Source organism: Drosophila mojavensis, unplaced genomic scaffold (assembly GCF_018153725.1).
Source record: "Drosophila mojavensis isolate 15081-1352.22 unplaced genomic scaffold, ASM1815372v1 contig_136, whole genome shotgun sequence".
Lineage (NCBI taxonomy): Eukaryota > Metazoa > Arthropoda > Insecta > Diptera > Drosophilidae > Drosophila > Drosophila mojavensis.
Genome location: NW_025318667.1, coordinates 30173624 through 30185926, shown reverse-complemented (window position 1 = coordinate 30185926; position 12303 = coordinate 30173624). Strand labels below are relative to the sequence as shown.

General features: G+C 42.9%; 3 protein-coding genes across 5 annotated transcripts in view; 1 reads left to right on the top strand and 2 right to left on the bottom strand.

Annotated features, from left to right (window-relative positions):
- Nucleotides 1-6457, bottom strand: part of LOC6586215 (phospholipid-transporting ATPase ID) — a 42159-nt gene extending 35702 nt beyond the window's left edge. For 2 of the 3 annotated variants that reach the window (XM_044008439.1, XM_044008430.1), the window contains exon 1: nt 5755-6451. The gene's annotated coding sequence lies outside the window, so the exon portion shown is untranslated. Of the gene's footprint in view, nt 1-5754 lie in introns of all 3 variants that reach the window. The other variant, XM_044008426.1, reaches the window with a different exon arrangement.
- A 1320-nt stretch (nt 6458-7777) lies between these two features.
- LOC6586214 (testis-expressed protein 10 homolog) lies at nt 7778-10031 on the top strand. Its single transcript, XM_002011801.4, has one exon. It carries the CDS (start codon nt 7853-7855, stop codon nt 9803-9805), a length of 1953 nt encoding a protein of 650 aa, XP_002011837.1. The 5' UTR covers nt 7778-7852; the 3' UTR covers nt 9806-10031.
- A 108-nt stretch (nt 10032-10139) lies between these two features.
- Nucleotides 10140-12229, bottom strand: LOC6586213 (probable U3 small nucleolar RNA-associated protein 7). Its single transcript, XM_002011800.4, has 2 exons — nt 10474-12229; nt 10140-10409 (listed from the first exon to the last, which is right to left on the bottom strand). The coding sequence occupies exons 1-2, from the start codon at nt 12121-12123 to the stop codon at nt 10245-10247; spliced, it is 1815 nt and encodes a 604-aa protein (XP_002011836.1). The 5' UTR covers nt 12124-12229; the 3' UTR covers nt 10140-10244.
- Between the last annotated feature and the right edge of the window lie 74 nt (nt 12230-12303).

The window sequence follows — 12303 nt, the reverse complement described above, 5'->3', positions numbered from 1 at the left end:
GTTTTTTACTTGTTTTTATAGATATAGAGTTTTGGCATATGAAGAAATTCCAATCCATTTCATGGAGCCGGCCTATATACACATGTATATATGTACCAGCATAAAAACGTATTTATGTATATACATATTCCACGGAGATTTATATTTATTTGTTGAAAGTTTTGATTATACGTCTCTACGGAATATATAAATAAATACTGTTTTGTTAAGATTTATATTGAACATTTGGATAATACGTCATACTGCCCATACATATATTTCACAATAAATATGCAGGTAAATATTTATTTCGTGACAAATTTAAAATAGCCTCCAGAAATAGGTTAAGTTTCCTTTAACTTTCGGATGCATCTGTCGCAATCTGAGACAGAGCTATTGACCCATTGTCAAGTTTTCTGTTTATTGAGTAATTTGCTCGACTGTTAAAATTGCGTTTTGTAATTTGTTTGCACTCAGCGTGAGTTGTACTTAGATATGCGTTTTTATATACATATACATATATATGTATACATGCAGGTGTGTATATGGAGATAAAGAGATATTGTACATAGATGTCTGTATGAGTGTGTACCTCACTAATTGTTCGGTTGCAGAATGTGGAGTTGTAGCTCCCTCAACTATCTAGTGAATGCCTTATCTTTGTTTTTCGGTACCAGACTTAGAGCGAGCGGCTGAAACCGTTAACAAAGATCGCAAACAGAACCCAAAGGCAGCAAATGGAACGCACCATATTACTTTCACAGCATTACTCATAACCAAGTATATGGATATGTATGTATGTGAATGTATGTACTCTAGACTCTAGTCTAGACATATGCATTTGGATTAGTCACCGGCTTAATTTTCGATCAAGTTACATGGCTTAGAATTGGTTTGAATATCAAATTAAAGCAACTGTTAAAAAAAAAAATAATAAGAATAATAAAAAACTGCGTTTATGATCGTCTTCAACTGTGGCAGAAATAGATTTTCTCCAATTTATATATAGCATTAAATTGAGATATGCAACAATGGAAGACACAATCTTTTGCGATTAGTATCAATGAGGCACAGTTATATATAGCCTTGACATATATACACATAAGTAGCTTTACCCCATTAGATAAGGGTACCCATCAAAATACCAAACATCCCGTTGCAATAATAGACTGCATACTAAGCGGCACGGTATAAACATATATACATAGGCAACCACTGCAATATATGAGTAATACAATTGTTAACATGAAAAGACGGCATACCGCATTGACTTAGAATTCTTCCATTCATCATGTTTCCCAGCTGCTATCGCTCTTATTCCATATGGTAAAATAATGAACAAAGAACATATTACATTTCTGGCTACGATCAAAGAACAAAAAGAGACAGAATAAGTAAGAAAGCTCAAGTCGAGACTGCTCGCATAGTCGATATGCTCATGATATACACGGACCTGAACCTGATACTTCTCATCCTACTACATTCCGACTTGAAAGAGCACTGGTTCAAAATTCATAGTAACATCTCATCTCATCTCCCGCATCTTTAAAGCTAATGCCGCCAAATTTTTAATGATAATTTATATGTACTTTATAAAATTTCGATTTTTATTATAATTCATCCCCCACCCTTATATCCACCCCGTAGCCACTAAATTTGTATTTAAAATACTAGAGACTAGTGCTTTGGCACATGCATTTATTTCCATGTTATAATCACGATCTGAATGCTTCATGCAGATGGTCTATCGACCAGAAAAGATATTAAAAAATTGAGTGCTGGTAATAAGCAGCCCATGCGTGTTTATGCGTGCTATGTGTGTTGAAAGAAGCACAGATTTATTAAAATATTAGTTCCTCGAAGGGTTCAGGGGATTTCGTAGTCGAGCAATCCCGACTAGAGCTTTCATACTTGTTTTTATTTATTTGCTATTTATTTAAATGTCAACAGTAGAAAAGCTAATCTATGAAAAAAGTTTTGAGCAAGTAAGTTGCAGACCAAGCGGACAGGTAAGAAACAGCGATAGTGAACCCTTCATATACTTTGTATTCAATGTAAACCACACATTAGTTATTAGCATTTCTATATCTATTTATTTACTTGTATATTTTTATTTCTTCTACAAATCATTACAAATAGCTCCTGAACAGACTGATAAGACATGAAGTATTGCATCTGTCAAGAATATTTGCTAATTAAATCCGACGAATTCCCTTCCCTTCGAATAGCCTTCTCATTGAATCTTTGACATTTCTTCATAGATAACAGTTAATCTTGTGGCGGAACATTTCTGTGTGTGTCATGTGGAATCTAAATCTACAAATCTGCCTCAATAATTTCCCTATTCAGTCTATTATAGTGTTAAAATAATAAACTATAAGCAATATAGCGGGAACTGAGGGGGAAACGTAAACGATAAGAGAACGATTCTTAAAGCAGCGCTTTGTATAAATATAAATTTTAGGTAAATGCTGTGTATGAATCAATCATCATAAGACTTTGTATTTCAGTATAAAATAAAATTTCAACTTGGAGCCGATACGAACGATAAATAGTTATGAAATAAGAGATGCAGGTCCTAAGCTAATCTAAATACAGGTTGACGAACAGAGTTTCGTTCCAGCATCTTATTCCTTAAGTGAAACGTTCGCTAATCGAACCAAAATGCATGCAAAATAGTGCCAAAAGATGCTAAAACAGTCAACGAATAGCACTACAATGTGTATACAGGGCTCCCCCTATTAACCCAGACAGAAATTTTGCATACAATAAATGTTTTCAAATTTTTTGTTGGTCGTTATGCAAAACGCTGTTAGTGAAGGTAACCTTATTTTCCCAAGAAAATGTGTTCGTTATCCGAGGCGTTGCTTAAACGAGGGTCCACTGTACAAAGGTTTATTTAAAACTGATGGCTCGCATTACACGAATGATTTCATCCTAAACTAGATCGCTAAGATTAATGAGCCATAAAAAAGCTATTTAAAATCATGAACATTATATAATAATATATACAAAATAAAATTGAACACGCACTTTGTTTTTATATTGCTCCAAATGTTTCATTACATACACATGCATATCTAACTAAACGTAAGCATGACAGGCTAAAATATTCTTGATCGTGATCTTCTATCTTCATGATCATTTACGTACACCATAAACATTTTCCATCTCTATCTCTGACTGTTTTAGAGATATGATATAATAAAATTTGAGACCGACTATATCTAGAGCATTCGCAAATCATAGCCATATCTCGAACATAGCTGAAATCACAAGCACTATTAATCTCCAAGAAATTTTTAATTATATCGATATTTATCGATTTTATATGGGAACAGATTGTTGTCTTAGTTAAGCATCTGTTATTGAGAGTTTACCTATCTATGCGACTAACCGAGTCGAGATAAGTTTATACGAATACACACACACATATGCGATATATATTACGATGATTCCAGATACGATGCGGAATGGATTGTCTGGCGTTGGCTATCGCGACTTTATCTGCGTTACGGAAACATTTGTCGACAGCAAACAGTTTTTTAATATGTTCACAAATATATGCATGCTCGCTTGTATGTCTGCGTACATACATATGTATGAATATACTTTGTTTATACGTGTGCGAGCATATAAACTAATTACTAAACTTTAATTAGCCAAGTCTATGGGGAGCAGCTTAATTGTTATTTAAAGTCAGAGGTTAACTGATAAAAGAAGCAAAAAAGCCAAAGCATTAAAATACTTTTAGCAGCGCTGAAACTTCAGCATGACAATTTATTTATTATAATATAATTATGAAATTTTTTGTTCCTCTGTTTTTTCTTCTTCTTCTGGAATCTTTTAGTTGTTAGCTTTTCTTTGGGGCCGAGCGAAATTCTTTTTCGATTTGTTTTTATACATGACATCATTTGGAATTGGACGCCAATGGCTCGGTCTCTGTCTCTATCTCGAGCCGCCTATCATTATCTCCATCTCTATCTCCGGTTTGGCTGTGCCGATAAAGACTCAGACCAAGACCAAAGATACAACAAAAATTATTGCAGGCCCACAAAAAGAGCTAGCAAAGCAGTCATCAAACACGTGCCTTCCACACTCATTGTCACAGCTTCACAGCATTGAGCACATACACTGTGCGAAACGCATGCCATACAAGCAAATAGAAGGTGAATTAAAAATACAATAAATAAAATGGGCTTTCACTATTATTATTTTTATTGTTGGCATTATTAATTATTATTTCTAATAATATTAGTGTTGTCATCATCATCACATAGAAAGAACAGTGACTTTTCCTCATTAACAATGAAAAAGGCAACCCTCAGCCAACGTCGGCTTATTGAAAACCTACAGGAAAAGCTAATCAAGCTGTTACTATAGTAGAGAATGCTGGAGAAGCTAGTCATAGACAGCACTGCTAATGAGCCGGAAAATCTACACTAAGAGCTACCGATGAAGTAACATACTAACACAGGCATTAAGATCTAGAAACTATTTAACTTTCAAAAACGCCCAAACTTTGATAGGGGAAAATATTTTGCTAGATAGACAGAGGGAAGGCTAGACTGACGGTACCAATAAAGGGATAGGGAAAACTCTATTAGCACTATTCCTATTGTTATTATTAGAGCAGCTTTCATCTTATTCCGTTTTCTACTAGCCGCTTATTGCCTCTAAGGGGCATACATACTGGTTCGATACTGTGCAGTTTCGCAAATAGCTGAGATCTCAGTTCAAAGTACTATAACGATGTCCACATCAGATAGGAAAGTGTAATAACTTGATTAGCTATAGACTATATACATACGTATGTACATATATTTATATATATATATATATATATCTTGTCATTGGATATAGCTTTACACACATTTATTTCTGACACATTTCGTGACAGATTTATGGTATCAACAGCTTTTCCAACACTGAGACGAACAATCAGGCTGCCTCTGGATGCCGTGAGGCTGACTCATTTGTAGCGTTCAGCTGTGATCTCGAAGATATACATACATATGTATGCACCCATACACATACACATACAGACGTCTACGTAAATCGCTAGATGATATTCTGTTTCTGGTTCTGTTTTCAGTGGCATGCAAATTGGTCGGAGATCGAAGGGCAGAGCGAGCTGTCAATCCAGCGCGTTGATTATGAATCAGAGGCGAAATCAAGCAAGTCGCTTTCAGCTGCTGCTATTGGGGGGTCAAGTTTAATGAGATTATCGCATACAATTATAGACACATTAAGCTTGCAACATTTGTGGCACACAAAGCGACAGAGATTTCGTGATAAAGTGCCAAAGTTAAAACATGACTCTGCGCAATTGCCACAACGACGACAATAGAAAAAGAGCTACCACATACATACATACATACGTATGTACATACTGCATATACATACATACAAACATATACGAATAGTAGAGCTTTAGATTTTTGCTGTTGTTAGCATAAAAAATCTTTGGCAAGTTGTAGAGATCTGAGCTGGCTTGCGAGTTGCAAATTGCAACACATTTGATTGGAAACGATGCATCAGCAAGCAGCCGCAGTGACTGTTTTTTCTAGCTAAAAATCTCTATCTCACTCTCTCGTTACGTTTTGACAAAAAATCAAACGGAAATGCCACAAACATACAATACCATACATGCATACATACACAAACACACATTCATGCATACACAAGCTTTGCGCTTTTGGCGCCAATTGCATTCAACGTGATCATGTTGACGATGTTGATGTTGTTTATCCGTAATTATGAAACAAAGCTTACCTGCCAGCACAGTAAAAACCAAATTCACAGCAAAATACACTGCGAGAAAAGCTCGTACGCAAATGAAGTGTATGTCCAGCGGCTAGTCGAATGTGAAGCTCGAAACGCCGGCTTTACAGCACTGTGATTGGCTGTTAGAATTGCTGCTGCTGTTGTTGTTGTTGTCATTACAGCTGAAACTGTTGCATGCGTGCGGTGCCGTTGTTATCTATTGTTGCTCTCTCTCTCTCTCTCTGCTGCTCTCTCAGCTTTGTAGATTGATGCTGCTGTGGGTTGAGCTTTGTTTACACTTTATTGTTGTTCTTTTTGTTGTATTACAAAATAAGTTGGCAAATTGTTATTGTTGGGCTGATTTTCTTTTTATTGCTATTGTTAAAACAAAAACCAACAAAAATTCTGCTCATTGAAGGAACAAATTTGAGCACCGCAGCACAACAAAAAAAACAATTGTTGGAAACAATGGGAATAGGCACACAAAATAACCATAAAAAAATGCAAACAAAAACTAGCCGAAACACACGCAATAACAAAGTTCGAGCAAGTAGAAGAAGAAGCAGAAAAAAGCGTCTTAATGAATGAATTCGTTGGTCTTTTACAGTTAGAAAGCAACTCTTACGACGAATTGGACGCTTTTTGCAGCGGCTCGACGACGCAGGCAGCCAGCCGTAACGAAAAAGCTAAGCACAACCGCGCAGGTTCAAACTTCGATTACAACTGATGCGGCGAATTGTCGCAGGCAGGCAGCGGCTGTCGGGCAGCGCGTCGCGACGAGCGACTAGCCGAGTGGAGAGCGCGCCAAAAACGAAGTGCACAGAGTTGCCAGTAATTACGACGCATCTTAACGGACTTAACGGCCGTTTGTTTTTCTATTACTTATTGTTTATTGCCGCGGTTGTTGTTGTTGTAATAGCTTTCGTTTTCGTTGTTGCTGTTGTGTTTGCCTTTTGGTGGCAAGTGTTGGGAGCCGAAATCTGTGGAACTCTGGTCGCCTGACGTGTCACTTGCCGTTATCAGTTTCATGGGGCGTGCATGAAGAGCCTTCGAAACTTTCCTCACGTCGTCCTTGATACGATGAGCGACCGCCTTTGTACAATTGCGATTAGCCGTTGTGAACGTGTCCAGCTGGCAGCCCTGAAGACGGGGTCTATTATTTAACACTATGTATATCGATGGGTTAAATTACACGGCTCTCAATTATTGAGAATCATTAGCATTTTATCAAAAATGCATCGATCCAATGTCGCCAAATGCCTAATGTGCCATCAACTATGATAAATGTGTGCAGCTGTGTCTTCACGTACCCTTTTGCACATTTAATGTGCATTTACCCACACACTAAGGCTTATAACGCCAACAATAATATATATACGTGCTCACTGCACTTTTTAATTTATACTCGGAATGTGATTTGCGGACAAGATCTGTGGGCGTCATGCATTTGTTTGCTTTGCAATTATTAATACACACACTTTGAACCCGCCCGGCATTCTGAGAAGATAGCCAACCAACTAAGTAACCAGTTCACCTTGAAACCAAAACACTTGTCGGCTGAAATGATCTGAGCTAAGCTGACATTTGGTATCATTTTAAGCTAATTACAAAAGTAAAACAAACAATAAAAAACTTTAAAAGCACGCCCTGATTAATTGATTGACAAAGAGGTCGTAAAACGCAAACAATTAGTGAGCTCACAGGATGTGCTAGCTGGATACATTATATAATTGCCATCGCCTGGCAGAGTCATTAAAGACACGCCTTTCAATTAACAGAACTACTTAAATCTGATTAGACCAGCTCCATAAGGGGTGCAGCAATGACTCGTGCAAAGTGCAGAGCTATAAATCGTACAAATGATTCAAATAAAAAAGTCACAATTTGCACCATTTGCTGCATCCACTTTGTATGCCTAGCAGACAGAGTTATTCAAATTGCGCGCGCTAGCCGTATGAAAGGTGGCAATATTGCATAGGTGGCAGCCCTATTGTACAATCTCACAGCAGCTTTGAGAAATATCGATAGCTCGATCAATTAATATGTGGTATTTCACACTGTGCTGCCGAGCAGCACATGTTTTAATTTAAAATTTCAACTCATTGAAATGGGCGGACATCATAAGAAGAATCTGCGTGCCGAAAAGGCCAAAGTGAAGTTGAAGGGCGCCAAGCTACCCAAGGGTCTCAATGTAACTAAGACGGACTTTAAGGTGCGCAAAATTGAAATACGCACGCAACTCAAAGAATCTGTTCTATCGGCGAATAACGGCCAGCGCCAGCTGAACTTGAAAGAGGCTCTGTCCCGACTGAAACATCATAATCTTAAGTTTCGCACGGACGCGCTGCGCAATGTGCGTGATGCCATCAAAGCTGGCCAGGCCGGTCACTTGATTGGTCATCTCAATGAGCTGGTGCAAGGCATCGCAGCTGGCGCCTTAGACATCGAACAGGAGGTGCGACGCGAATCGTTCAAAACGCTCGATGTGCTGCTCGACGGACTGCCCGTCGAGGCGGTTGTGCCCTTCTTCCACATCATCGCCGCCTACTTGCGCTGCGCCATGACGCATGTCCAGCCATCTATACAGGAGGACTCGCTACTGCTCTTGGATGTGCTGCTCCAGCGTGTTCCCTCGCGCCTGCTGGCCGAGCGCAGCGCAAGCACCATCATAAGCAACTTCATAGACATGATATCGCGCACACGCCACGACACACAGCACACGAATCGATTGCTCACCGTGCGCCTGGGCCAAGGCCAGCTGACGACGATCAAATGGCGCACAAAAGTGTTGCTGCGCCTGCAACAAATTCTCAGTACGCTGATTCAGCAGAACAGCCAGACCAACAGCAGAGACAGCACAGCGGGACGCGTCGTCCATTACGATCCCACGAAGGTGCAGTACTACAATGTGCTGCGCCCTCAGCCACTGGACAGCCGGGACCTGTACAGCATTGTGGGTGAGCGATTACGCAAGGCTGAGAACGAGCAGCTGCTCGGCTATGTGGAACAGCTGATGCCGCTGCTCCACGACAATTGGATCGAGGTGCGCCCGCAACAACAGCAGCAGCAGCCCAACCAGCTACTCAATGCCGACGCGGCAGCTAGTCTTCACGTCATCCTGGACATCATGGCGCAGCTGTGGCAGCTGGTGCTCCAGTACGAGGCCACACAGCAAGACAGCACACACGAGCTGAGTGACTGGATGCGGCGGACCTATGCAGTCAGCTTCATGCGCATATTTCTCCAGGACAGCAACTATCCTTACCAGCAAATGCCGCTGGCAGCCAGCGCACAAAGCATGAGCGGCAAGAAGGCCAAGAAACTGAAGACACCAGCGGCTGGCGGAGAATTGTGCATTGCTCAGAACTTGACGCTGGTCCAGCTCGTCTGCCACTTCTGGCCGCAACCGGACGACGAGCAGAGCGAGGACTACGGCAGCTTGCTGTACTACATCCATCAATGCCTGCGCCGCTTAGTCACACTGTCAACGGACGAGCAGCTGCGTCTAGTGGCGGCACTACGCGCCCTGCTGCTGGACAATGGCGCAGCACTGCTGCAGTTGCAAGCTCATCGGATGGGCACTGTGATGCAGACCTGCATTGATGCCTACGTGGATCAGCAATACGCAACTCGTGAGGGCATCAGTACCAAGGTACTGAACCTTTTGTGCCAGATTGTGCAGCGCGTTGACCTTTACCAGGGCTACGGTGCCGAGGAGCAGTTCGCCAAGTTTCTCAGCTATCTGCCGCAGCTGCTGCTCAAGCCGAACGTGGCCGATGTCACCTTGATGGCGATGTCCACGCTCTGCCGCCAGCAAAACGTCGTCTTCATGACGGCGCTCGTGGAGAGCGCATCCGAGGTGTTCGCGAACCTGGAGCGGCTGCTTGTGACGGGCGAGTCCTGCTCGAAGGAGAGCCGCTTCGAGAACCAGAAGCGCATAGTGAATCTATTCTATCATGCGCGCAAATGCGGCGATGTTAACCAGCTACAGGCCACGCTCGAGAAGAATTCATCTGAGAGCATCGCCAACTACTTGAAGTCCATTTTCAGCTATGAATAGACCCGACAAACTATCCTAGAATGAGCCTAATGAACCCTTGATCAATCTATCGTCGGATGACTTAACGCTGACTGCTTCAGTTCAACATGTGTCTATAAGACTGTTTCCCTTAGGACGTTACATTACATTTAATATATGTTTATATAGATGTAGCTCAATAAGCTTGTATGTATAGTTCCTAGTTATATAATATACAGCCCAGACTAAATATATATTGACACATCAAGACAAAGGCTTTTTCTTGAGTTAGATTCAAATAGGTCGAATTATTCTTTAGCTATGTAGGGTAAGTGGGAACGCATTATCCGAGTATGTCTATTTATATACATTCAAATGACTTATTCAGATACTTTTAATTGTCTTAATATTAGGATTTCGTGATTTCAAAATAATAGCTATATAATTACTATATAAAAGCAACAACTAATGATTGGTATATTCAGTTTGTGGACTTCTGTTTCTTTTGAGGCTTGGGCTTAAAGCGATCCAAAACGGAGCGCACGGCCTTTGGCTTCTTGACCTTTTCGCCCGTCGTCTCCTCGCCGCCCTCGGCGTGGCTGGCAATGACGTCCTTTTTGGCCTTTCTCACCTCAGCAATGAACTCCTGTTGGGCCAAAAATAAAAATGATTTTAGTATGAAAACTAAGAAATATCAGAAGTTGTCGCACCTTGCGCTGTTGATCCTTGACTATTTGCTTGTTGCGTGCCGCCTTAGCGCTGCCGCCACGCCCCTTCATCTTGTGGCGCGGATTTATGTTGATGCGCGGCGGCTTCAGGTAGAAGAGCTGCCGCTTGGCATCGATTTTCTCCTGCAGAGTGGGCGCATCCACTCCGGTTATCTCGTGTGGATCCAGTGTTATCAGCTCTGGCGGTATCTTCTCTAGTAGCGCGTGCACCTCGTGCTCACGCCGCTGCTTGCTCGTTTCGAATGGATTGTCCTCGAGCGCATCGTAGTTGGGCTCGCCGCAGCCCGGCACCAGCAGCGACTGGAAGCCATTAGCCGTGGCCACGCCTAGTACGTCTTCGTATGGACAGAAGCGCATCGTATGCACGAAGGCGTCGCAGCGCTGGCGCAAGTAGGGCAGCATGTTCTTGCGGCCAGTGCCGCCGCCTAAGAGCACATCCGTGTAGGTCTCCAGGTAGGTGCCCTGCGAGAGCGCCAGCATGCCGCGCTGCGATACCTCCAGCTCGTTGGCCGGCAGACGGAGGTTGAAGATGGCCAGCGGCTTGTCGCTCAGCTGCCTCAGGTCCCACACCTTGACCAGTCGGTCCAGGCCGGCGGTGACCAGGTGCATGCCCTTTGGGTCGACTGTCAGTGCTGTTATTGCTGTGGGATGGCAGAGCAACTTTGCCAGCGGTTCGCGCACCTTGGGAGACCACATGGACACGACGCCCTTGCCGCCGCCAATGCACAGGACGCCGTTGCCCGGATTGTGTCGCATATGCCGTATGTCGCCCAGGCCTGTATTGAAGTTGCCCACCAGCTCACCAATCGAGACGTCCAGCCAGGATGCATAGCCAGCACTGTTGCCGGCCGCTAGCAGGAAGTGATAGGGCAAAAAGTCCATTCGGTTCACACGCGCCAGTCGCTTGACGCAGTGCAGCTCGGTGCCTTTCTTGTCGTAGAAGTATACCCACTCTTTCTGAGCCACCGCGTACATGGTGGGCACGTGGAGCCACTGCACATCGGCCACGGTCTCCATCACATTAAATTCACAGTGCAGCTTCTTGGTTACCCAGTCAAAGGCAGCCACATGGCCGCGTCGCCCGCCCAGCAGCAAATGCCGCCCGTTCTTTGTGTAGCGCATCGTGTAGGGCCCGAAGTCGAGCTTGAGGGAGAAATGCTTCGCTGCCGACTGCAGATCCACATTGGCCACAATCTCCGCTTGACGATATTCCGCTGTTGTCTCCTCCTCATCAGCCTCCAACTGTCCAGGTGTCTCCTGTAGTAAAAGTTCTGTACGTGCTGCCTGCTCTGTGGCATATTCCACGTAGATCTCCTTGCGCTTATGCTTCTCCTTGAAGTGCCGCGTCCTGACACCAGTGGAGTCGACGGCTTCGCCACGTGAATATTTTTCCAGGACTTCCTGCGGTATTTTTTGCTTCTTGGGCTTCTCAGTTGCTTCAAGGCGCTTACGCTTTAGTGCTTTGCTTTTCTCTTGCGACTGAATTTTGAGAAAGTCACCTGTAAAATTTCTTTGATGTTTGCGTTTTGGTTTCGATGGTTTCTCCTCTCCATCTTCGGTTTTAACTGCTGCTGCCCTCTCAAAATAGCGGGCTGCCGGCTTCTTGCGCCCCTTTGGCGCTGTCTTTGTCATCTTGCTTTAGATACTCCCAATATTCTGCAATCAAAACACACTCTTTCAAAGTGCGCCGCAGACCGCAACGTGCTCGTGCTGTCGAATGGGTCCACTGTTGTTGTTATAATTATCGATATCGCAATCGTCTGCAAGTGAAGACTGACAACCTGTCCCAAAAAAACGACGGCCCTATCGAGC